Source organism: Mesoplodon bidens, assembly GCF_964165515.1.
Source record: "Mesoplodon bidens genome assembly, chromosome: 7".
Taxonomy (NCBI): domain Eukaryota; kingdom Metazoa; phylum Chordata; class Mammalia; order Artiodactyla; family Ziphiidae; genus Mesoplodon; species Mesoplodon bidens.
The window spans coordinates 12,441,137-12,467,627 of NC_138164.1; the positions used below are offsets into that span (position 1 = coordinate 12,441,137).

General features: G+C 35.1%; 1 protein-coding gene across 2 annotated transcripts in view; it reads right to left on the reverse strand.

Moving 5' to 3' along the window:
- The window catches only part of ARHGEF12 (Rho guanine nucleotide exchange factor 12), a 144,594-nt gene extending 118,103 nt beyond the window's left edge, over positions 1-26,491 (reverse strand). For both annotated transcript variants that reach the window (XM_081241052.1, XM_081241051.1), the window contains exon 1: positions 26,292-26,491. In XM_081241052.1, coding sequence (XP_081097178.1) covers positions 26,292-26,323 — 32 coding nt within the window. In that variant the 5' untranslated portion in view covers positions 26,324-26,491. The remainder of the gene's footprint in view (positions 1-26,291) is intronic.

Below are 26,491 nucleotides of genomic sequence, written 5' to 3' on the forward strand. Positions count from 1 at the left end.
TTTTATCAAGTATCATAATGTTCACACACATACTTAGCTGTAACAATAATCCAACTTAATCTCCAGAAGTACCTCCCTACTCTTTAAAGGCAATTAAATCAAAAGGAGTGAATGTTTCTCCTCCTCCCAAGAATAAAATATCCAAGCAATGCTTAACCTGCTGAACTGCTACAGAGACATTTAAAAAATGTGGGAAATCCCACAAAAAATGAGGACCTGTCTTACCTCTAAAAAACAAACTTCAGTTTTCCATAAATAAATCTTTCAAATGCAAGGAGTTAACCAAGAAAGGATTCTTACATTGTGTTGCTCACTTGCCTAGAGAAGATCAAGATATGTTTAAGAGCAGATCCAACCCTGCAAAGCAAACTGATTAATAACACACTGGGAGAAAGGTTCGCTAAAATAACTCTGTACTAGCCTAGTACATGACACAGTGCGTAGTGAAGCACAAACAACTATAATTCAGAGACGTTAAATAATATCAAGTCAATGTTAAAGATGTTATATATGTTAGAACATATAAGAACTTTGCTTCCTGAACACAAAAGAAAACATTATTAGAGCAATAAATAGTTCTCCTGAAACCCAGATTGCAGTGCTAATGGGGACTACTTAAATAATGACATAGCTGTGGATTCTTTTGAAATTTATAAGGTATTTTTCCTGTGGTAGTGGTTATCTTGTAGTTACTATTATCTAGCGTTCTCTTGAAAATTTTAGTGGCTTTAAGGGTGTCACCATAAATTCCAATATTCAAAAGTATGAAGGTAACACAAAAACGTTTATATAGAGTACCACTTCTCTAGATTACAATCCAAGTTAGTGCCTTATAAATTAGATTACAAAATATCTAACTGACAGTAGCTTAGTCCACTCCAAGAATCAGTTTCAGTGAGTTATGCTTTATATTACCTCCTCAGTTTTTTATTAAAGGTGATTAGAAAAGACATTTTTAAAATTGCTTTTGACTTGTCATGAAACTGTCGTAGGAGAAAGAGTATTGTCATGAAACCCATGTGACTAATATTTTTTATGAATTTAATGGCAAATAATAAAAAGTTTGCATCGTTACAAAGGAGGAAATATACCCACTAATAGCCAAATCATATTTATCTTTTTCCCACAGCATCCCAAAAGCAGAGAGGATTAATCACAATGGTTGTATTAATCATAATTGTAATATTTACATTTACCTCACTGTAATAACTTGATTTCCTATTTTTCTTTTAATGTATTTAATTGGGATGTATGTATATGTGTGTGTGTTCTTTATTATAAACCACTTCACATCCTTTTTGGGCAAGTGGGGTATTAACATTATAAATAATTTTTAAGTCAAAATAGTATATGTATTCATGCATTTTTCTTTAATATTATTGATTTTAATAAATATCTCCCTCTGCCCCAAAGTAACAACTTTTTGCATTGAGTTTTTAATTAGAAAAAAAAATCAAATCTCATTTGATCCTGTGATGTAGATGGTATGAAAGTATTATTCTCCTATATAGATTAGGAGAATTAGGCTCAAAAAACAGAACAAAAAAGTTGACTTAGTTATCATGTCATCCTTGAGGTACAAAGCTAGGATTCATTTTAGCAATTCTGACATCCATATGCTTTCCTCTATACTACACTACTTTAAACAGAACTTTTGGCCAAGACCACACAAAATTAAAATATTAGATGATACAGAAGGGAGAGAAGGACAGAGGTAAGGAGATGGGAATGGTAGGGGAAAGAAGAAAAAAAGGAAGGAAGGAAGAAGGAAGAAAGGGAGGGAGGAAACAGAAGGAGAGGGGCGGGAAGGGAGGCCAACCATTCATAACAGCAGTGAAAATCATGAAGTATCTAGAATAAACTTAACAGAAAATGTTTTAAGACTTCTACAGACAAAATTACCAATTATTATTGAAGAACATAAGAGAAGACCTGAAACTTCTAAAGAAATACCATGTTCAGGTATAAGAAGACAACATCATAAAGATGTTCATTTTCCCCAAACTAAACTAAACCTTCAATGCAAGTATAATTAAAAACCCAAGAGGGCTTTTTATGGAATCTAATAAGCTGATCCCAAAATTCATACAGAAAAGAAAAAGCCAAGAATAGCAATAAAAATTTTGAAAAAGAAAAACTGAGTAAGGAGACTTACTCTGCTTACAGAGCTTAAGTAGTTTGGACAGTTTGGCATTGGTATAGAAAAACTTTAACTGACAAAACAGAATAGAAAGATCAGAGATGAACCCACAAAACATGGAAACATGATATATGACAAAGATGGCACTGCACATCAATGGTGAAAAGATAAACTGTACAACAAATGGCAAGACAACTGGTAATCTCTAAGGAAAATAAAACTTACTCTCTAGCTCATACTATATTCATATTTTATTAATTAAAAAACACCAGTTGCAAAATATATATAACATGAATTTAAATTTTTATAAACTTAAAAAAATCTGCCCCCCTAAAAAACCTCTAAAATGTTTGAGGATATATAACTATGTAGCACAAGTATAAAAACATGCATGAGAACAATAAACACCAAATTTACCAGAGTATAAGTGGAGAGGAAGAGTAGAGACCACAATTAGGGAAAAGTATGCAGGAGAGCCCCAACTTTATCTGTGATTTTTATTTCTCCTCCTTCCCACCAAAATGATGATGCTACATAGTAGGTACCTGGATGTTCATTATATTCTTTTTTTGTGTGTGTCTTATGCTTGCAATATTCTACAATGAAGTAAAATGAGGGGAAAAGAAAATTTTTAAATTAGATGTTGCAGCTGAGACTTCTACTTAGTAACAGAGAAAGCACAGGTATTTTCAGTTTTTAAATTTAGAATTCATTTAAAGAATAAAACATTCTTTTATATCTCAGAATAATAGTTTTGTTAAAACTGAGTAATTCCAATTAATTTCTATAAAATGATAAATATAATGCTTAAATGGCTTTTACCACCAGTTCACTGACTTAAAACTCTCTAAAATTAAATAAATAAATAAGTAGATAGATAGGTATGCTATTCAAATATAAGTCTACCTTAAATTCCATACAAGTTTTTTTCTCTATTCCACAATGAAATGTTTGGGTCTTATTTTATCATTAAAAATGTATTCCAACTTTTCTAAATTAAAAATTTTTTTAATTTAAAAATTCCAACTTTTAAAGTTTCCAAGATTAAAAAAAGTTATTAAAAGCATCTAAACAACAGAAATTATTGATTTTTTGTGCTGTTCTATAATCCCTGGAAAAATTCCCATTAACGTGCTTTTCCCCAGAAGTATAGGAAAAGTTCCAAAATTATTCACATATCACAACAGTTCTGAAGAAGGGAAGATGGGTAAGTTCAGAATTAGGAAACTGGAGTCAGGAGGTTGGGGTCAGAATGTGGTCATATTATTTACCTGTTGCTCACAACCAGAAAGAGATTAGCCAATATGTTCGTGGAAAAAATAAGGAAGCTCATATTTGCAATGCAAGAACAAAACACTCGCTGTATTATTTTATTGCCCACAGCATCATGAAAAGCTTTAAAAAAAATTTTAATGTAACACCCCCAAGTAGATACATTTAAATTTAAATTTAACTTCAGGTCATCAAGAAAGATACCTTTGGTATCATTTTCTGTTTTTAATTGACCCTTTCTCCAGAGTCTTGCAATGGAGAATAGTTGGCAGGATTTCTTTTTTTTGGCTTTTGCTGTTGAAAGTGCTACCAGGGGTACATGTAATTTCTACAATTTAACATAAAAATTATCCTTCCCTACTTGTGAGGTGCTGTTTTTCACTAAGATTATAACTTTAGGAGTGGTGCACATAAATTGGTGAGCAAGTCAGCTAATACTTATCAAGATAACCAGGTTCACTAAACCGGCAATCCACAGGGTGACAGACGTCAGAAACACATTAACTTCATAGTCATATCACCTATTTGTTCTTCTTAACCATAACAAATTAGAAGTAAGATCTTCAACAACATATAAAATTTAAAGAATTGAAGTAAATGGAAAAAGGAACCTGAAGTTGTTAATAACCTCATTAAATTTAAATATTCCCCAAATAAGAATACCTTTTTTTAAGAGCCAAACTTTCATCTCAAAACCTCTACATTAAACATCCAGATATTTGGGAGTCATCCTAGATCCCTCATTTTTCTTTGTCCCTCTAGCTCATTCACTGGTCACTACAGTCCCCTCCAATCCATCACCCCTGCCCTAGTGCAGGAACTTCTCATATCTCCCATTATAGCCTCCCATTTGCATTCCTAGTCTCAAGAATTACTTCCTTCTGATCTATCAAATTACTAACATAGTTTTTCATTAAAATAAAAATCAATCAATTAAATAAATAAAACTAAATAGAGTTTTTACTTAAAAATAAAACATCTCTAATTACAAAAGCAATATATATTCATGGCTGAAAACCTGGAAAATACAGATAAATATAAACAGTAAAACAATCATTCATAATCTCACAACCCAGAAACATTTAAAAAATTAGCACATGACCTAGATGTCTTTTTTTAAGCATTATATTATATGTATGTTTTTAAAAACATAACTGGCATTGTATTTGGAGTTTTATCTCTTACTTTTCACACACCATGGACACCTTCCTATTAAGGTTTACTTGAAAATGTCTTTAGTGCTTATATAAATCTCTATCAAATGTCATAAGGTAATTTATTAACACCAGTCTCCTGGGAGCTCCTTGCCATCACCTCTTCAGAGGCACCTGACTTAGACTGGTTCTTCTTTACCCCTACAAGAAAGAATGGTGTGGCTGACGTCTTTGTATAAAAATTGGTAACTAAATCTTTACTTCCTTTATGTCTTGAGATACATACCAAAATTGGCATTACTGGATCAAAAGGTTTAAATACGTCTTAGGCTTCTGAGCTATACTGTAAAATTATTTTCTATAAAGTTTAAACCAATTTATATCCTCAACTGAAGAGTACAAAAAACATTGCCTTATCACAATCCTCCCCTAGCATTCAGTATTCTTTTAAATTACAATTTAGAAAAGGAAAAAAAAAAGATGAAGTTCCCAACACAGTAAGGCACTGTCTCAGAAATTTTCTGCTCAGTACCCAAGTTATGCTTTATGCTATGGCACTATACCTCTTATTTGGATTTATTTGTTCATTTATTCATCAATTCAAATATTTACTTCACGGTCTTCCAGGTACTGGGAACACAAAAGTGAATAAGACAGACAAGCTCAGTAAAGCTGAAAAAATTAGTTCCATGATTCCTTCATCCAAAGGGTTGTCCTCAGAGCTATCAAATTCCCTCTCTACTAACTACTTTATGGGTCTGGTCTGGGCTCAGTCCTTGAGAAGAGGCAGTCCCTATGTTGATCAACATGACATTTGTGATAACAGAAAGCAGTGAGACATAAAGCTGGAGAAGTCAGACAAAAGCCAAGTAGTGAACGGTCTTAAATGTATGTTAAGGAACCTGCCTTTAACCTGGAGGCTATTAGTCCCCAAATACTTAAATTCTGCCTTAATCATCTGCCACAGTCACATAACATAACATGGTAATGTTCTGTTTTCATTTCAAAAGGAAACTTTATTTCACTATTATAAATTTAAAAATCAATATTATTTGACATAGAAAGCAACAAGAGACAAAATACACAAACTCTTATTAAATTTTTAAAAATTTAAGACGAAATGCAAGTAAAGCATTCCTGGAAATAGGAACACTAACAATTAGCACACCTGTAACATGGTCATTATAGCAGCCTTGAAAAAGAAGCATTTCACGTTTCCTTCTCTTCAAATCTCTTAAAGTTATGACATGCCTCTAGCCATACAGTAAAAACTGTCCTATTCAATTAATTGGTACCAGTGATTGGTCATTTAATGGAAAAGAGCAGTTAGAGTAAGGAACCGTTTCCAAAAAAAAAAAAAAACACTCATACACAACTTAAACTTGATTCCAATTTAAAATATGTATGTGTACATTTTTTTTTTTTTTGCAGTACACGGGCCTCTCACTGTTGTGGCCTCTCCCGTTGCGGAGCACAGGCTCCGGACGCGTAGGCTCAGCGGCCATGGCTCACGGGCCCAGCCGCTCCACAGCATGTGGGATCTTCCCGGACCGGGGCACGAACCCGTGTCCCCTGCATCAGCAGGCGAACTCTCAACCACTGCACCACCAGGGAAGCCCCTGTATGTGTACATTTATTTGCCAATTTTTAAATGCAGGATCAAGGCCTTTTCTTTAAGTAACAATGTGTTGGAGTGCCCTATGATCTTTCTTTTATACACCATGCTAAAATACACATGCTATGTTTATTTCCTGTTTCAGTTTCCTTACAGTGGACAAAGAAACTAAAGATAATCCCTGGACTCTTTTTTTTCCCAAATAGCTAATAGTTGTTTTTCATCCATCTCTAATTTGACAGCAATTTCTTTAGTTACAAGTCCCTACTCGTACTTCCAAAGCACATACAACTCAGTTTTCATAGAAATAACTTTCTTTTTTTATGCTCATATTTCATCGGTTTTCATAATATTTAACTGAACTATCTAATTCCAATACAAGTACAAAAGGTTGGGATTATACAGTTCAACTGCAAGGAGTAGAAATATTCAAACATACTACAAGAGTAGCCTGTAGATGTAAGCATTTAACCCACTGTGGGTAAAAGTCATGCTCTACAGGGGAAATGGAGTGAGTCCACTAAATTGAGGTTAACTAAGAGATTTCAACGACTACTTTTCCCCTCTCTTCTTAAATATATTGGTCACATCTTTCAAGATTGGATAATGTTAGCTTCTCTTGATTACAGGGTTTTGTGAATTCCTAAATGACCACTCATCTTTACCACGTTTCCTCCAACAGTTCCTTAAATGTAATCAGCCACCTTGAGACACTCCAAAACTTTTATCTTAACATCAAGAATGATACTCTTTCTTGGCACTTTTGCAGCATCTCTAACACTATTATTTGCATGCTTTTTGTCAGCCATTACAGCTCAAAAACATTCATTAAAAATCTTATAAAAGTATTCCCTATCTTAACTTCAATACTAGAACTACATTACAGAGTTTGGCAGAAATAATGGAAAAGTCTTCACATATCCATTTGAGTTGCAGGAAGAATTTCAAATATTTCTGGAAGAAATCTTCAATTTGTGAGATAATACGCATGAATGAGACAACTTCTGCAAATAAGCACATCTTGAAAAATATATCTGCTCATGCGAACAACTTATATTTATCCTGACAAATTTAAGCATTCCACATACAAAACAAAGTGTACAAGATAGGTGCAAAACTAGAACTATGAAATACATAAGTGAGTTGGATTCTTGTTCCCCTCTGAAAAGACTACTTAAGGATTCCTCTGAAAAACCACTGAAAGTATTCTGAATATCATAAAAGATGCATGGAAGATCTGCTAATTTTTCACAGGAATTTTCCCAAACTGGATGGCAGCAAAGAGAAGATGAAGAACCCCTTTTCTACTTCATGAACACGAACTAATAACTTGACACATTCAGAAGAACAGATTCTAAAGATTATGTTAGATGGTTTCTTTGAATAAACGGCCTTTTATTAGTATTTAAATGTAGAACAAAGTTGACCATTAACTATTTTCTGATCTTTCCAACCACAAACACTTGAGAGTTAGGATTCTTGGTGCTCGTTAACACCAAAATTTAAAAATGAAACTGTCCCAATGACCTTAAATCTCATGTGAGTTATATACCAAGCAATGTCCAAAAAGTATCCCTTTCTTGTTGACTAAAAGCAGTCTTTCACTGAGGAACTGATTTTTCAGGCAGACATTTCTGTAAACAAACGGTGCATTACTGTATCTTTTTTATGTTTTTAAATTTAATAATAGTTTGTAATTTTTTCTACTGTTACCTTCTGTATATGGCAAAAATACTGATTTCCTATTTATAATAATGAAATAAAGTTTCCTTTGGAAATGGATTTTCAATTTAAAAAGTAATGTTACAGAAGATTAAGTAACTGATAGATGAGGAATTAAATTATTTGGATACTACCTAAGTCATTAAGTTAATATCCAAATAATTTAAGTATGGGAAACAACAGCCTTCAAGATAAAGGCAAGTTCCTTTACATGCATTCAAGACCATTCTAATTATCCTTCCAGTCTCTTTTCTCACCACTTTCCCTCATCACAAACTTCATGTTCTAGCAATATCCCACACATAACCAACCATCCTTTCTGCCTAAAATGTCTATTCTATTATCCATATTATGACCACCACCACCTCCACAGACCATGCCACACACACACACACACACACACACACACACACACACACACAATACCTAACACCCAACTCAACTCCTTACATTAAAGAGGCTCTACACTAAGGTATTACCTTCCTCCAAGAAATTCTCCGTAACCATATCTCCTCAGGCTGTATCATATGTTATTAGAGACTTTGTCTTACTCATCTATATTTGTTTCTCTGGTTCCCAGCATATTCGATAAATAATTTTTGAAAGAATGACTCTTACTTGACTAGTTTGTATCATTTAGCAATGCTAGTTACACTCTACTTCCAACTTTTATCCCTTCATGAAGGCTCCTTTATAAAGTACTCCCCTGGTACTCCTACTCCTCTGTAAGCATTCCTTTGATTCTCTGTAACTTTGATTCTCAATAGCCTTTGAAAGCACTTCTCTCCTCCCCAAAACATGTGACCCATGATACTATATGCGCCATCCTTCTGGTGCAGTCTCATTCTTGTTGAACTCACCTATTCAAAGTACTTCAACTACCATCACAAACACAATAGCAGTAGCCAAGCCCTCACTCCTTTACATCTAGTCGCCTACTGGACATTTGTACCTGGATGCTTCATAGGTACCTGTGGTGGGCAGCCTCTAAAATAACCCCCAGTTAATTCTGCCTCCTGGAATTCATGCCCTGTATAGTTCCCTCCCACACTGAACAGAGCTGATCTCTCAGCTGAGCTGAGAGAACTTTACAAAAAAGAATGTGACTTCTGAGGTTAGCTCATAAAAGTCATTATGGCTTCCACCTTGCTGCCTATGATCACTTCATCTGGATAAAGCCAGCTGCCTCAAACACCACCATGAGAAGTCTTCCCGGTGAAAAACCGAGGTCTCCTACCAACAAACAGCACTCACCTCAGCCAGCATGTAAGTGAGTCACCTTGGAAGTAGATCCACCAGGTCCAACCAAGCACTCAGATGACTCAAGCCCTTGCTTCAGTAGCAGACGTCTCAACTGCAACCTCATTAGAGAGGCTGAACCACAAACCACCCAGCTAGGTTGCTCCCAGGTTCTTTTTTACAGTAAACTGTATGAGATAATAAAGGTTTAGCACTGTCCAGCAGAACTTTTTGCACTGATTAAAAAGTTCGATGTCCAATGTCCAAAACAGTGGCCATTGGCTACATATGGCTACTGTACACTTGAAAGTGGTTAGTGTGACTGAAGAACTAAATTTTCAACTTTTTCTAATGTTAACTAATTTACATTTCAATAGCCACGTGTCTTGTGGCTACCATGTTGTATAGTGCAAGTTTATTTATTGTTTGGGGATAATCTATTATGCAGCATTAGATAACCGATACAGTACCTTAAACTAAATCTGTCCCTTACTACCTCTGTTTTCTTCTCCATCTTTCATCTTATCAGTCAACCAAACAAAAATAAAACAAAACTGTGCCTCCTCCCATTTATATTCCACACCTCAGTGGATGGTACCAATACCCATCCAAACACCCAAGCCAGAAAGGCCCTCACTTTCACCACCTACCCTTCTTATACTACTGGTATTCTTAACATTTTCTTAATAGCTCTATTTGTCTCTTCTCTTTTAAATGTAATGTTACAACTTTAACACTTCATTCTTTTTCATTATTGAAAAATGTCTCCTTATTGGTATCTCTGCCCCTAAAACTTCTCAAGACTAATCAAGTCTTCACACTGCCACCCAAATGATCTTTCTATAACATAACAATGATCGTATTACCCCTCTGATTAAAGACCTTCAGTGGTTTCCCACAATCCAGAGGATAAAACCCGAACTCCTCAGAAGAGCATAAAAACAATATGATGCCTCCTATCACTGCAACTTTACCAAATGTTGTGACAGAAGTCAACCTCCATGCTCTTCTCACACTGAACTACATGTGTTCTTAGAAAAGGTGAGCTATTTCACCTCTGTGCCTTTGTTCATACTGTTGCTTTACCTGAAATGATCTGTTCCTCCTTGTCTGATAACTACAACCCATCTTTAAGGATTCAATGGAAGTATTCATCTCTGGTTTCTGATCTGTCCAGAAAGTACTGATTCTTCTCGAGTCCCACTGCACCCTGTACCTAGCTGCCTACATGTCTGTCTCCTTCTATTAGACTAGAAGCTCCTAAAAGGCAGAAAGAGTACCCAATTCAATGCTGATTCTATCTGGCAGTATAGCATAATATTAAGAGTGCAGGTTTGGAAGTCAGACAAACTTAAGGCTCAAATCCCAGTTTTGCCACTCACTAGGCATGCTACTTAAACTTTTTGAGCTTCTGTTTCTTCACCTGCGAAATGAAGATTATATAATAAAACCCATTACCTCACAGTGTCATTGTAAGGAATAAGTAAACTATTATGTATAAAATGCTACAGTGCCTACTACATGATTTTTAATGAATAAATGTATTTTTGATGAAGAGATTAATGAGTTACTACCTCCTAGGTGGGCAAAGAAAGGGTAAGATAGGTCAAAATAAAAAGTATCACCTTTGAAATCACTTTTGCTAGGCTACTCTAAAGAAAATTGGTAAGTAATACAGGAAGCCTCTTACGTATCTACCATGTAGGCAGAAAATGACAGGGAATGGCAAAAGGACTCAACTGGAAATAAATTAAAGGTTGAGGAAACCAAAAGGTTGAGGAAGAGGAGAGATTCTAGATGGGGTCAGATGGGAGAGATCTGAAGCCCAGTGATGACAATGAAGGCAAAGAATGAATACAGAAGGGAATGGGGGAGAAGGAGAAGTAGAAGGTAAGAAGTAGAAAAACACAAAAACTTGAAAGTAGAATCTTTCCAAGCAACAACACGATCTAAGATGTAGTCATATAGATCCTAGGATAAATCACATGAAACTGCAAATATTGAACTATTTTTGACTAAAAAAACAGACTGATCCATTTTTAAAATAATAAATTGGACCTTTTTAAAATAATAAAATTTGGGGGATTACATATTAATTCCATTAATTCCATTTTACATTCTACCTTTTGCCTTGAGTGCCTGAGACAATGTAGGGCTCCTAAGAAATTATGGAAAACAAAAAATTACTTTCCTATTAAAGTGTCCTGGATGTTCTCTGGAACACAATTTAGAAACCGCTGCTGTAATTTACATTAAAAGATAAGAGACTAAATAAATAAACTTCTTTGGCTGAACCCTCTCATTTGAATTTTATACTTTCTAGTTGTGTTTGGATTCTAACTTCATAGAAATCAGTTACCCAAAATTATGTGCAGTAACAAATACAATGAACCAAGAGTCATAAGACCTGGATTTTAAACCTGGTCCCAAATATGTATTAGCTGGGAAATACTGGGCTAGTCAATGAATGTCTCTGAATCTGAGTTTTTTCTCATCTGTAAAACAGGAATAACATCTGTCTTGTGTTGTTGTATGTATTAAATATAATGCCTATAAAGCACCTAGAATTATACTTAATAAATGGAAGCTTATTGTTACTAAATGAGGAAACAACTGTAAAAGTGTAGTAAATGAAAACGTAAATTACTCTAGTATCATACAAACAAAATATATGAAAGTGACAATGATTTGACTTGTTAGATGTGACAAGATTGAAGTGAATCATACTGTCTGTATGATAATAACCTGCTCATTTTTAAATATGGAAAATAAGCATGGGCAAATATTTCTATAATAAATAGATTATTTACGGGCTGCGAATTTGTCATCTACCTCCTCATTATATTTTCCAATGTGACTTTTAACTTCATCAACCCGCAAAGATAACATTCTCCAGACGAGTCATATCGATAACAAACTCTGCAAGCTGGATAAGCAAAGGTTTCCTTATTGCTAACAGTGTGAGGAAGCAATGCTAGCTAAAATGAGATATGGTAAATATTTATGCAAAATTAACAGAACTTTACCCCACAGGGAGGCTGCAAGCATGGGAAAAAGCAGCTTCCCAGAACTCAGCATAGCGGATGTCTGTAGATCTCCCTAAGGGCTATAAAGTCTCCACATCCATAAGAATGCTTCAAAGGGCATTGCCTTTTTGCATGCAGCCTCTTTGTAAGTCTGAAACCTAGTAAAATTCTCAAATTAGAATTCTCTAGCCTTTCTCTACCTAGAAACAGTACTTATTAATAATGATTTGGTTTGTGGGCTTCTTTTTTAAACCAACTACCTGCCTATCTCTGTTCTAGATTCTCTAGGGTTACTAAGAAAATGCAAGAAAACAATTCATAGCTAGAAAGAGTTAGGTTAAAAAACAACACACTGAAATATCTCTTAAGCAAGTTTTCCAATGTTATGGCATAAAGAGTGGCTAGACTAAAATGATTCATGCCACGGAACTGTCAGTAACAACAATAAAAAAATCATTTACAAAGAAGAAATGAAGATTAAAAGTAACAATGTATTATGGCACAGAAGATGCATCTAGAGCTAAAATAAAAGGGATAATATTTCTTTAAGTGGCAGAAAATATAAACTAAATGACAAAGAAGAGATCACTACTACAACAAATCTTTAAAAAGAAAATATAGTCTCCATTACCACTTAACCAAACACAGATACTTGCTAAGAAAAAACTTAAACCCAATTTGCTTATATCATTTGTTTCACAAAGGCCCAATCACTTACTATTAAAATCATTCATTTGCTGCCTTTTCTTACTCTTACGTACTCAGTATAACAATTTTTTGAGTCACTTCTGTTTTGTGTGCCTATAATAAATAAAATAAATAAATAAAACTTGTATTAGATGGGCCTTAAACTTCTTTTATTTATTTATTTATGTTTGTTTGACTGCGTTGGGTCTTCGTTGCTGCGCATGGGCTCTCTCTAGTTGTAGCGAGCGAGGGCTACTCTTCGTTGCGGTACGCGGGCTTCTCATTGCAGTGGCTTCTCTTGTTGCAGAGCCTGGGCTCTAGGCACGTGAGCTTCAGTAGTTGTGGAACACAGACTCAGTAGTTGTGGCTTGTGGGCTCTAAAGCACAGTCTCAGTAGCTGTGGCGCACAGGCTTAGTTGCTTTGTGGCATGTGGGATCTTCCTGGACCAGGGCTCGAACCTGTGTCCCCTTCATTAGCAGGTGGATTCTTAACCATTGCACCACTAGGAAAGTCCCTTCAACTTCTTAAAAGAACTTTGGAATAGTTATAATGGAAAATGATTTATAAGCAACACATATTCGGCTTCAAAAAAGTTCAATGTTTACAGATGTATGTATATATTTTCAAAAAATGAGTAAGAAACCAAAATACAATGTAGCCATTTTTTAGAGGAAATGAGACAAAATCCCTCTGGAAAAGGGAATAAGTAAATAGGTGATTAAGAGGAAAAAGAATAAAACATAGTTATGACATTATAATGTAAAGACAACACGTTAATGGTTTTGTTGAAGACAAAATCCACTTTCTGGGTTTCATCCAACTGATTTAAAAGATCCACTGACTGATCCAGATGAGCCAATCACAGTATAAGCAAACCTGAGACCAGCAGGCCAGAAGAAAGTGGGCATTGGAATCATAATCCCAATTCTTCTGTTTAGAAACAATGTGACCGCAATTCTTCTGTTTAGAAACTATGTGACCTTGAGCAAGGCAGTGAAGGTCTCAGAACATCATTTTTCTGTTTTAAAATAGGAACAACGATATTTAACTTACATAGCTGAGAAAAATTTAAAAAGACGATGCACAGAGAGTACCTAGGACAGTGTTCAGCATTTAGTATGGACTCAATAAATATAAAATCCTTTACCACATCCCAAATTTCCTTATAAAACTAAATTTCATCTCATTTTAAATGTTCATTTTTCACCTAGTTCCACCTTGCCACTTTTCTAATGTGTAAACTATTAGAGCAACAAGCAATCATGACTTAAGCAGTCTTCCTAATAATCAAACTACTGTAGTTTCCAGAATCTTCCACTGATCAACTCATCACCATATTTATCACTGGATGACAAAGTATAGGCTTAATGGGTTGCTACTACCTTCAAAGAGGTAGCTAATGAGTAGAGAGGTTCTCCTTCAAGTAGTGACTAAAGCAATGCCTAGTCAATAAAATGTGATTTCTTCTATGCAAAAGCAATGGACATCTAAAAGCTTCTTAAATTTCAACCTATTCCATGCCCTGTTCATCTTAGTTTAGATAACTCACCAAAATACAATTAAATTGAAAAATAGAAATGAAACATAAAAAGACAGTATATGATAAAAAGTAACATTAATTTTTTTGTTTAAAAAATAATATAAATTTAACTATTAATTATGATTTCATACCACTACTTCACCAAAATACACGACTTCTCGCCTTAACCTTCAACACTAATCGATAAATATCACTCTTACAGGTAGATTTCTTAATTCTTAAATGTAAATCAGCAGGTAACAAGAACACAAAATAAGTCTGCCAACACAGTGACCTACACAGAGTAGCCATTCAATATTTAACTGAACAAATGAATAAACAAATGAACTGATGTTGTCAAGACAGAACTGGACAAATTCTGAGTGATCTAAAGCAGATTTAGAAGTTGATTGTCCTAATAAGACCCTGCTGTATAAAAAAATAAATAAAATAAAATTCAAAAACAAACAAACAAAAAGAGGTTGATTGTCAATCCTAAAAAGTCTTATTGGTTCTGTAACTAGAGATGTTATTGTTTCACAGTCTGAGTTGAAATAACTGTCTCTTCCCGGTCAGGGAACCAAAAAAAAAAAAAAAAAAAAAAAAAAGAAATAACTGTCTCTTTAGTCTATTCCTCCCTTCCAAATGCACCTTGATTCTAAGAACAGCCTATAATTTGAAATATAAGAGAAAGGGAATATTATCACAGCAAGGAAAAAACAGTGTCACAGCAGTAGCAGCAGCAAATACATATGAATTAAAAATCATTTTAAATGCATAGGTCAAAGTTGTAGGAACACCTAACTAATTTCTGAGGTTTAAACAATAAGAGCTATTATAACTTACTGACCTCTTTAATGTAGTTAAATACAGTCTCATTTAATCTTCATGATGACACTAAAGGTACGTGATATTATTCCTATTTTTACAGATGAGAAAACTAAACTGTTGTTCAGAGACGTAAATTTGCCTAAGGTCTTCCAGCTTGTAAGCAGAACAAGTCTGACGCACCAAAACCCAGGCTCTTTTCTCTACATCATCCTCATTCATTTCCCTTTTTACTATTCCTCTCTTACAAAGGCTAAAAAATTAAAATTAATATATATATAATTAAGAACTAAAATATCTTTTCCTTTAAAAGATACTTTTAATCTCTAACAAAGAGAAAATCTCAAAAAGAATTCTGCCAGGGAAGTCAAAATTAATATGATTACTAATATTTATCAATAGATATATATTACTTAATTCTTTTTTTTGGAAACAAATTATACCTTGTGGGCTTCCCTGGTGGCGCAGTGGTTGAGAGTCCGCCTGCCGATGCAGGGGACACGGGTTCGTGCCCCGGTCTGGGAAGATCCCACATGTGGCTGAGCGGCTGGGCCCATGAGCCATGGCTGCTGAGCCTGCGCGTCCGGAGCCTGTGCTTCGCAACGGGAGAGGCCACAACAATGAGAGGCCCACATACCGCAAAAAAAAAAAAAAAAAAAAAAAAAAAAAATTATACCTTGTATCCTGTTATGCAATAATTGCATGTTAAGAACCTCTCTCTTTTTTTTTTTTTTTTTTTACTATTCACATCCATTTACTAACACACTCAATTTACTTTTAAACACTGTCTCAAGAATTCTGATCATGTAGGGCTTCTGGATAAATACACAGGAAACACAAGTAAACACAAATACCTAAGTTACAAGAAACCACAAACCGTTCCCCAAATTACACAATTAACAAATGCAACTAAAATGCAACCAAAGTGCAAGTATATTATTCTGACAAAGGTACTAACAGACTATTAACTCTGAAAATGAATGTTTTTCAATCATGATACAACAGAAAAACAATATGAACAAAAGGCAAGTCAAAGAGTTATTCTCCATGGGAAAAAAACTTATTATTATTATTTTTATTAAAAATAGACTGTATTGCCCCGAAGCCAGAATCAATCCAATGCCAAGAAAAAATCAAATTTAAATAAAATTTTATGTGCAAGTCAATGATAGCCAATTTTCTACTTCAGTCACTACATGGATTCTGAAATGAGATTAACAATATAACTTAATTAAAGAAAACGAAAACTACTTGGATACCTAGAAAGACCACTTTAATCTAAGTATTTCTATGCACAGTGAAAGAAGCCAGTTACGAAAACATAATTAGATAACACTATACTAAATAAACTATTTTCATCATGTTATATACAATAATTTATTCACTAGCCTGCATAAATCCTCTTTGATCACCTCATTGTCACCTGCCAATCTACAAACTGAAGAAGGGATTATATTTGTTTAATTTGATTCCCACTGTTATATAACACCCCCTGCCCAAAGAATGTCCTGTGAAACTTATGATTCTAGATCCATAATATAATGTCTATTACTCCCATAACCATAGAAATGATAAGTACACTTACTATATTACACTATATGCTAGTAAAATCTATGAAGTCTTGAGTCAAAATGGAGGCTTTAAAAAGGCCCTCAGATGAACTAACCTAAGCAGTTGAAAGTGACTTTAATTATTTCTAAACTAAAATTAGACAGACTCACTTCCACACTTTTATATCATCTTAGGGATCTCCTTAAAGATTTGATAGAACCTTTCTCTGCACAGCAAACAGCAGAGGTGAACACAGCATTTTTATAAATGATTCTGATGTTCGTCTCCAGAGTAAATAACATCACTGACTGGGAACTCCCAGAAGACTTAGAGCCATTAAGGGCTGGGATTCCTTTCAATTGGCGTCATTCCAACAGAGGCTCAGTGAAAAATGGAACCTCCTGCAAATCAAATCTGTTGCAATGTTATTTTTTCCAGAGGTTAATTACCTGCTTATGCCACACACACACACACACACACACACACATACACACACACGCACTAAAGTAGAGAAAAGGAGGAACTGGAAAAATAGATGACATTCTGCTGTAAGCCTCCTCCAGAAATACTCAAAATGAAATCAAAACAACTTTCTGGCTGTCAAATTCTAGACATACTTCATGAACATCCTTTCCTACTGACACCTGTCAGTCCACAGTACCATTACCTCCAACTAAATAGTAAGAATTTACTAAAAGAAGTCACACTTTCATATTTTATCTTTCAGAGATACTCTGTGAAATATTTATGGGTAAAATTATGATATCCAGCAACTGCTTCAAAATAATCCAGTGGAGAGGCAGGGAAAGGAAACAGATGAACCAAGATTTTCCATACACCAAATGTTATTGATGCTAATGATGAGAACATGAAGGTTTATCATACTATTCTCTGTACTTTTGTATATGTTTGAAATGTTCCATAAAAAAAAAACTTTCACATTTAACAAGCATTTATTGATCACCTCCAGTGGTAGACTATATTATTGCTCCTAATTATTCACTCTCCCGTTTACTTCCTTAAGAGGATTATACAGCCTCACCCATTATCATTTGACTTGCAATGCCACCTGTGGGAGGAGTATACGTCCGTGGCCCACTGACAATGAGCATGACCATATATGACTGCTTTGGCCAAGGACATGTAAGTGATGTCATGTACACCTTGAATGAGTAGAAGTTTTAAAAGCCACTGTATGTTTGCATGAGCAGTTTTCCTGTTCTTTCCCTCCGCCACAGTAATGGCATATTGGGTTCCAAAAATGCTTCAGCCAATCCACAGCTGACAAGATGCAATGTAAGCAAGAAGTAAACCAGTAAGCCACGGCTATTTGAAGGTGTTGCTATGGTAGCACAACCCAGCAAAAGCTGATAGATACACCTACTACAGGCTAGGTACCAAGAATATTAAAATACTATAAGAATGTTTAGGAAAGTAGACACACAAAAAATGAACTATAGTTATCTTTGAGGGGAGAGTCTGAGAACCAGAGGGTGTATACGAATAGGGCTAAGATCAGAGGGAGACTTTATATAGTATTATATCATATTATCTATCACTTGAATTTTCATGCGTGTGTACGTGTGCATGTGTGTGTATGTGTGTGTGTGTGTGTGTGTGTGTGTGTGTGACCTGAATAACGTCATCTGGATAGCTGGATAATTTGGGCAATTTTTTTTTCTTCCTTATGCTTTTTAGCATTAAAAGGGAATAAAAATATAATAAAGCAGATAGTAATTAATTAAAAATGAAAAAGAACTATCCTCCTACCCTTAAGGAACTCGAAAATTAGTTGCAATTTAGCTTTAAAGAAAACTTCTTTCCATAAAACATTCATTGTTAATTCTTTAAAGTGGCAAAGGCTAACTGCAAAAACAACATTTTAAAAAATTAGGAGTATAACACATGCAATTCTATCAGTTTGCTCATCCTAAGGTTTCAGCAAAGCAAATATAGGGTTTTGTACATGGGTGGTGCAGCTACCGATCTCAAAGGAAATTCTCTCAATTACATTATTTTAGTATACCAATTAAGCTGGTGAAGAAGCTTGCTCTAGGTGTTAAGTTTTGTGAATAAGCCTTAACCATAGACAAGCCTTAACTATAGACAAGGTATCTACTCCACTAAGTTAAGCCATGTAGGGTAAAATTATTTTAAAAAGCATTAGAAGAAAAAAGAAAAAATTCTAACCATGACTCTTGTGGTGATTAAACAACACTTGAATGGTTACATAAGTCTCAAGGCCAATAAACGAATGCTTTACTACATGACTACGTTTTTATTTAAATTTGAGCAATAACCTGCAAATATGATTAGGGACATTTCCACACTTTTCATCTTAGGATCTCAAAGCACTTTACAAACATTAATTTCAGCCTCATATCGCCTGAGAGTTAAGTATTATACAGCATTATAACCATCTATCCTGCCACTACAGAATATTTAAATACCCCTTCACTATTACTTGCCCTGAGGAGATCTTGCCCAAACAGCCAATAAGACAGGAAATAAGCTGACAGTGCATGTGCCACCAACAATCTCTGAAAAGATCAGACCCTTACCCACAAGAACCACTTCCCCTGAGTAAACCACAGAGACTGTATAGGACAACCACAACAGATCAGCTTGTGTCTGGAACACAGGCAGAGTTTCCATCTAAAATCTATGGAAGGATATGTCTAAGCACCTTCACAAGGTATCTTATATGTATTTAAGTATATAAGTATATTTGGGGGACTTGTTACTCTTCTGGACAAGACATAGACACCTTCTACCTTGTATGATCAATTTCACATATAATTTATTCAGATGCTGAGAAGTCCAGTTTTTCAACAACAGAATAATCTACATTTTCTGAATCCACAAAAGACCTGCAAAATCCTCCTTAAGCTCGAGTGTGTGAACCTAAGATCAGCATTTAAATGTAATATTTAACCAAAACTGTAGTCTCACAGCAATATCTTTAAATGCCTACAATAGGCATCAAAAGACAAAGCAGTGTGACAAGTGGCTAAGAGTAAACATTAACTAAACCAGGTTTTCTTACATATTTCCAATTTCTTCATGAATTGTTACTCACAGTCCCACGACAAGAAATCTACTTTTTCACTGCCATTAGATTTGCTTCTCTCTCAACACTGGGAAGCCACCCAGGCCTATCATGTGACTGTGATCTCAAAACCCAGGATTCAGCACTTGAATTAGTAAGAGATCCTGTTTTGGTATGAATCTAAACTGTCAGCTGCATTGGTGCGTGTTAATTTAGTACGGAAAATTTAGTATATATCTCCTTTTACTGAAAGTCAGTAATGCATTCTTATGCAATTTAGGCAAGGCCTCTGACCTTTGGCACCATCATGTATTACCTCTGCAAATCAAAAAGCTGAAAATTATTCTTGGTACTAGCTTCATAGGTTTGTCTTGGAGTTAGACACTGTCTTATAAACTTCTTTCTTATAAGGCTATCTTGGTACTCTAGATATCCTAAGTAGAGAAAGTAAAATGCCCTAAATCTGGCCTGTTTCCAAAATTCTAAAGTTTGAGGAAACAAAATCACTAGCAAAACACAAAAGAACAAAGACATCTATTTAAATAATTTTAAACTAAGTATCAACGATAAAGGTCTACTAATACAACATTCAAAAGCTCTATAATCTTACATATATATATCTTATAATAATTTAAGTACCCACTTTTTCCTTCTGTTACTTATCATTAATAACAATTCTTGTAAATACAGTAAGAAACTAAAACATTATTTCAACATTAATAACAGTATATCTTACTTGAAAAATAGTGCATTGAAAGTCTATTTCTTTTCACCAATATGTGGAAATAACAAGAAAAAATAAAGTAAAACAACACACGCACAAACAATGGAAAAAATGACACACAATTTAAGATAAGACTGAAAAACCACCACCACAAAAAAAAGAAAGGAATAACAACTTACAGATGTATCTCACCATATGGTAACAGATATTTTACTTTAAAGCTACAACCACATCTCTTCACTTACTTCTAAGTTCAGAGATGTTTCATCTTCATTTCTGATTAATTTTCAACCAAGGATGGCTTATTATTTGCTACACTTTTGACACATAATTGATAACACTGGTTACATTAGGGGCACTCATATTGGAAAGAATCACTTCGTAAACAAGGCTTTTATAACATGAGTAATTGCTTAATTAGTCGATTTGCTAGTTATGCTGTTTATATAAACCTGTTTTTTTTTTTGATGGTGACATCTCCTGCATCCATTCTAAAAACTATCTAAAATAAAGCTGAGTTAAAATGACCTTGAGAATCTCTTTACTCATAATTTTGGGCTATGTCTGGAGAAAACTGAAGACCCCTGTATTACAGTAAAACTAAACTGGAACTTGCTGTTCTAGCATATGGGTAAACATAAAATATAGAATATCATACTTTGCAGTAGGACAGCACCGAAAGAAAAAAAATCATTTTGCACTAGAAGAGCAGTTGGAGAAAAGTTAACAGAGTATTAAGAGGAACAGGTTAATTTTAGACACGAATCAACAGAACATACAACTTGGCTGAGCAAAGAATAAGGGTGGGGGAAGGAAAGGGTGGTGGATAACCGTCTGAACCATTCACAGTCACATAAACATAAAATGGGAGGAGATCATTATTTAGCCTGGTAGAGCAAGTATATACAAGTAACAGGACAACTTAAAAGAAAAGTCTGTGCTAAAGATCAGGAAAAACTTCCTGACTACAAGATCTATCAGATTGTTGTTCAGTCTCCTGAGGAAGTGACGAGAGCTTTATCCTTTAGAGATACTTAAAATTAGAATGGATAAGGTACTAGAAAGCATCCTGTAAGAGAAAAATCCAACTCTGATTTAGTCAGCGTGGAAAGTTACAAGAGAAGTAGAACAGAAAAAATACACATAGAAAGACAATAATTTAAAGTGAAAAGTGGGGGACGAGAGCTAGAAAATCTAGGTCATATCTTGGGTCTATCCCTTCCAGTTTTATAATCTTGACCTAAGTGCTATGAGTTGCCTAAACTGTAAGTGATGATCTGCCTCACGCTGAGTTGAAGAACTACACTACTATTGGATATCATTACATACATCAGGGTATTTCACACAAAAGGAAACAAAATATTTATAATTTTGCTGATTTTAAAACTTCAGTTCAAATACCACTATTCTGAAGACCCTTAATTATTAAAAGGAAAAGGAGCATGTCTTCAAATGAAGCTTTAAAACATCATCCAAACCAAGTTCTAATGGTTGAGACTTAATGAAGTTAAGCTCCCTGTCTGTGAAAATGTGGCACGGTCAATTTCTAGGAGATAAGCAATTACAGGATAAGAAACATTTTTAGTAACTTTGTTAGACAACCATGATGTAAAAGCGCTTCTCCAATTACCTCTGGAAAACCATTAATATGTTCTGCTGCTTCTATAACCTGTATCAGTTTGGTAGGCAATTCATACCCATTTCTAGACAGCTTTCAGAAGAGGCAATCACATTTTGTTTACTCAAAGATTTTCCAACTGTTTTCCCTAGAATCACAATGCTCCACAGAAAAATATGTAAAATCCACCATTTATGGGTTTCATCAATGTATGCCTCAAATATCATTTCCTAAATTGAAATTTTAAAAAAGTCGTACATGTTAACTCAATGTTATATGCTACATTTTAACAACTGGAAGCCACTAATGTGTTAAGTGGTATTACCAGGTTAACATATTTTTGTAATGATTCAAATAAAGCTTCTCTTGTCATCTCACTGAATACATATGAACATCTTATAAATGTGCCATTTATCTGTAAGACTATAGCTCTGTACTTTTAAAAAAATTTACTTCGGACTGTACATGTTGACTCACGTAAAAGTGTACAAGTGAATGTACTACTGCATACCTGTATGAATCAGGATTTTAAACTGAACAATTAGAAGAAAAGACAACATAAAATTGAATACAAAGCTAGCACTGTGATCCTGGTCCCCACTTTCAATTTGGTATTTATCAAATGACTGATTTTGTAAGTGAATGTGACAAATAATCTCACCTTGCAGATGACTCAAGCAGCTTTGAAAATAGCACACATACAGAATTTGTTTTGTTTTGTTTTTTAACCAAAAGCATTCTTATATGGCAGTGTTGGCAGAAAAAGTATCATGAATGAAAACGCTAATTACTGGGTAAATGCATATAAAGCCACAGGTTTCCAGACTCACTTTAAAAACTTGCTTCAAAAAAAGACAAAAAACACAAAGAACAAAAAATTTGCTTCAGTTAAACAAGCTTAAAGCTGACCTTACAGTGCTAAAAAAAAAAAAAAAGCCAATATATTTAAAACCTTTGTTTATCTATAAATCAAAAACAACAAAATCCACAAGTCCTAGACAAAACTTCATTTACTTCAACAAAGACCTTTATAACAAAATCCCACCTGTATTGTCCCTGAAAACTCATTGTTCTAGAAGATAGCCTGAAATAATTTACTCAGTCCGTTGAAAAAGCATTCTCTCCTCGTATCCCTCAGAAGAAATTCCAAGTCCCACAAGACCCCTAAACTCTCAGGGAGACGCAAGCATCTAGGAGGGTTAGAAACAATTAGGATATATTTTAGGACTGAATGCAGCAATCAATGTAAACTGAACAGCAGCAATCAGATATTTCTACCACTTTTGAAGCGCTGGTTCTAAAAATTGAAAAATATAGTCTCCAGGTCTCAAAGAAGTTACAAAGCAAGACATTGGATGGTATTCAAAAGCTGCTTAGATTTTTTTTTTTTAACAGTTCAGATACACTACATAAAAACAGTAGCTACCATGAACACATAGTTTGAGTTTTAAATTGATAACTACGCCTTTAAAAGGGGGGCTGGAGAGCCTGACGAGTAGAGGATGAAGAGGAAAAAAAGGGTAGTAAACAAATGTGTTAATTTAACTGCAAAATAATAACAGGATATAACAGAGTTCTGAGTATCCAAAGTGACCAATCAGAGCCTAAACATAGCTGAATTCCATCCCAGCCCCAGCACGTCCCTAACACAAGAATAAAACCCTTCTTATCTTGTTCAGCCATGTGTCGCCTGCCACAAACTGCAAAACAGAACAACGCCCAAAACCAGCTAGTCTGATTTCAACTGAGGACAGACAGACTCTGTAGTCAGAAGCACCACAATGAAAGAACTCTAACTCACACAGCTGGCCTGGTGGGTCAGCACACTCTACAAAACAAAGCCACACCACATACAGTACTTCAAACTTGAAAGGACCTTTAAAAAGGCACTGTTAATTTGCCAATAGCTCTAGAATCAGCAAAATATACCTACAGGGCACTGGAGTCAGATAATGAGAAAAGAGGATGAGGTAGGTAAGGCTGAGGAGAAGCTAGGAACTATTCTATACTCATAACTTTATTAAGGCATCCTGGCACAGAAATAACACTAAACCAGTACTTCCAGATTTCACCCCAACCTATGTTCAAATCAGGGACAACTACTCTCCTAAGAGCCAATGGATGCTTGATATTTACAGAATAAGATATGTTTAAAGAAAAAGCAATGGTCACATAAGAATAAATCTTGTGTGTGGAGGGGAAACTAGTAGTAAATTCCAAAGAAACACAAATCTATACTGTCTCAGCAATGCACATTACATTAGGTGGCTTTTAAAGTCTTTCTTCTTTTAAAGAATATGTGAAATCAGGCAGCACCTGAACTCATCCAAGAATATTAATACCCAAACCAATTTGCAGATTCATCTTAGAATATTCATCTCGTAATCCTTTGTGCCTAGCACAGTGCCTGGCAAAAAACAGGCATTAATTAGTTTCATGCTTATTGTACATTTTTATCTCATCTAAGTTATAAAAAGAATACAAATCCCAAGATTTTATTTCCAAGGTAATGGAAAGAGGAAGAAAATCTCTGAGAAGCAAAGAAGAAACGTCATTACTTGGGGGGCTTTTAGGTGATTTTCATGCGGAATGAGCTAGTGACCCTAGGTTCTGTTGCTACAAAATTAAACACCCCTACTATTGCAATGAAAACTACCAACACCATATTAGTTCCTAATAAGACTTGTCTGCAGGGTCAACAGAGAAGGCAAGAATTGAATGAACAAGGAAAACAATTACCCACACACCCATGAAAGTGATTTCTCAGAGGCAAAAAACACCCTGAAAGGAAAAGGAATGGGAATAACTAGAAGAAATCAAGATAAGCATTGTTGCTACTCGTGTTCAATGTGCTCTCAGAGAAGCTGAAAATTAAACACAGTAAAAAAAACTACACAAAGAATAAATAGCTTAAATATTTAATGGAATCTTTTAGGTGAACATTCACGTGATACTGAAAAGCATCAACAGGAACAGGAAATTCTGTTTCTGGAGTAGCTGTTATGGTATGACAATGGAATTTGGCCCTTTTAAAATCAACAAATGAGTCTTACAATTGGGTGAAACTCTCTTATTAGGAAATTCAACTACTTTCTGCTGGAGTACTATTGTTGTACTTCTCATCAACGTGCTTTCTTTGGCCCCTTACTTCAGTTATTTGATCTTTTTTTTTAATGATGTAATAGTTTGAAGGTTGACCAAAAAAAAAAAAAAAAGCTGACTGAAACTTGGGACCTGGATACAATGTCATAGTTAAACTGAGAAATAAAATGTAGTAAAGGAATATGCTTCTATCACTTAACCTAATATTCCAAAAAATAACTCTTAAGAGTAAGGGAACTCCACTGAAACCACAAATGGTTTAGCTCAATTCACCAACCACCACCAAGCAACACAGTTAAGTACTATAAAGGACTCACCCAACTCAACAAATCCACCTGCCAGCTTCTACTACATAACTCCCTTAGGCTTTACACACCTTAAATGCAAATGTTTCTGGAATATGAAATCCTAAAAATGCAATAATTAAGATCAAGCCCCATGATGTTTCCGAGCCCTTTTTCAGTTCCTTGATACTGTTCCCACCAGGAACCTGTGATTTACTAGTACTTCCAACATTCTGGAAAACTATTAGGTAATAAACACTGTGCAAGTCAATGCTTCAAGGACGTCAAATTCATAAATCATGCGGCAGTCTCAGAGTGAAGTTCACAAACAGAAAGTCCTAAAATGCAACAGGCTCTAGAGAACTACAGGACAGGAGTAAAACTGATGATGTACCAATACCCCAGCCGACATCGGGCACTGACCTTCACCCAAAATGACCTTCCTCTCTCTGGTTCCAAGATCAGTACAGAATCCTAATGCACACTAAGGGCAGAAAAACACAATCGTGGCTTTACCTACCCCTCCTCCGAGAATCTGGAGGAAAGTTTCTCTCCAGAAAAAACAAAACAAAACTACGTTTCCAAATTCAATCAACCGGGTAACTTGGCAGCAACCCCAGACTAATTGCAGAGCTCGGAAATAACCCTCTGTCCGCTGCCTGTCAACTTCACTCAGCAAAGGCAATCAGCAATCACTGACCCTCCTGCTAGGTCGGGCCCCATTCTGGGAGACTAAGCGCAGGGGGAGCTTCATACCAACCTGTCGGTGATAGTAGACTGTGTGCCACTCATTGGGGCCCTTGGCGAGAGGTCTTCCTTTTATCCAACTTGCATTTTACAGTAACACCTCCACCCCACCCCCAGCGCTCCGGGATCAGGCCCGACTCCGTAGCGGACACAAGAGTCCAACTCAAAACTCCATTCAGTCATCTAGAACGTCCGACTGGAAGTGGTCAAGGA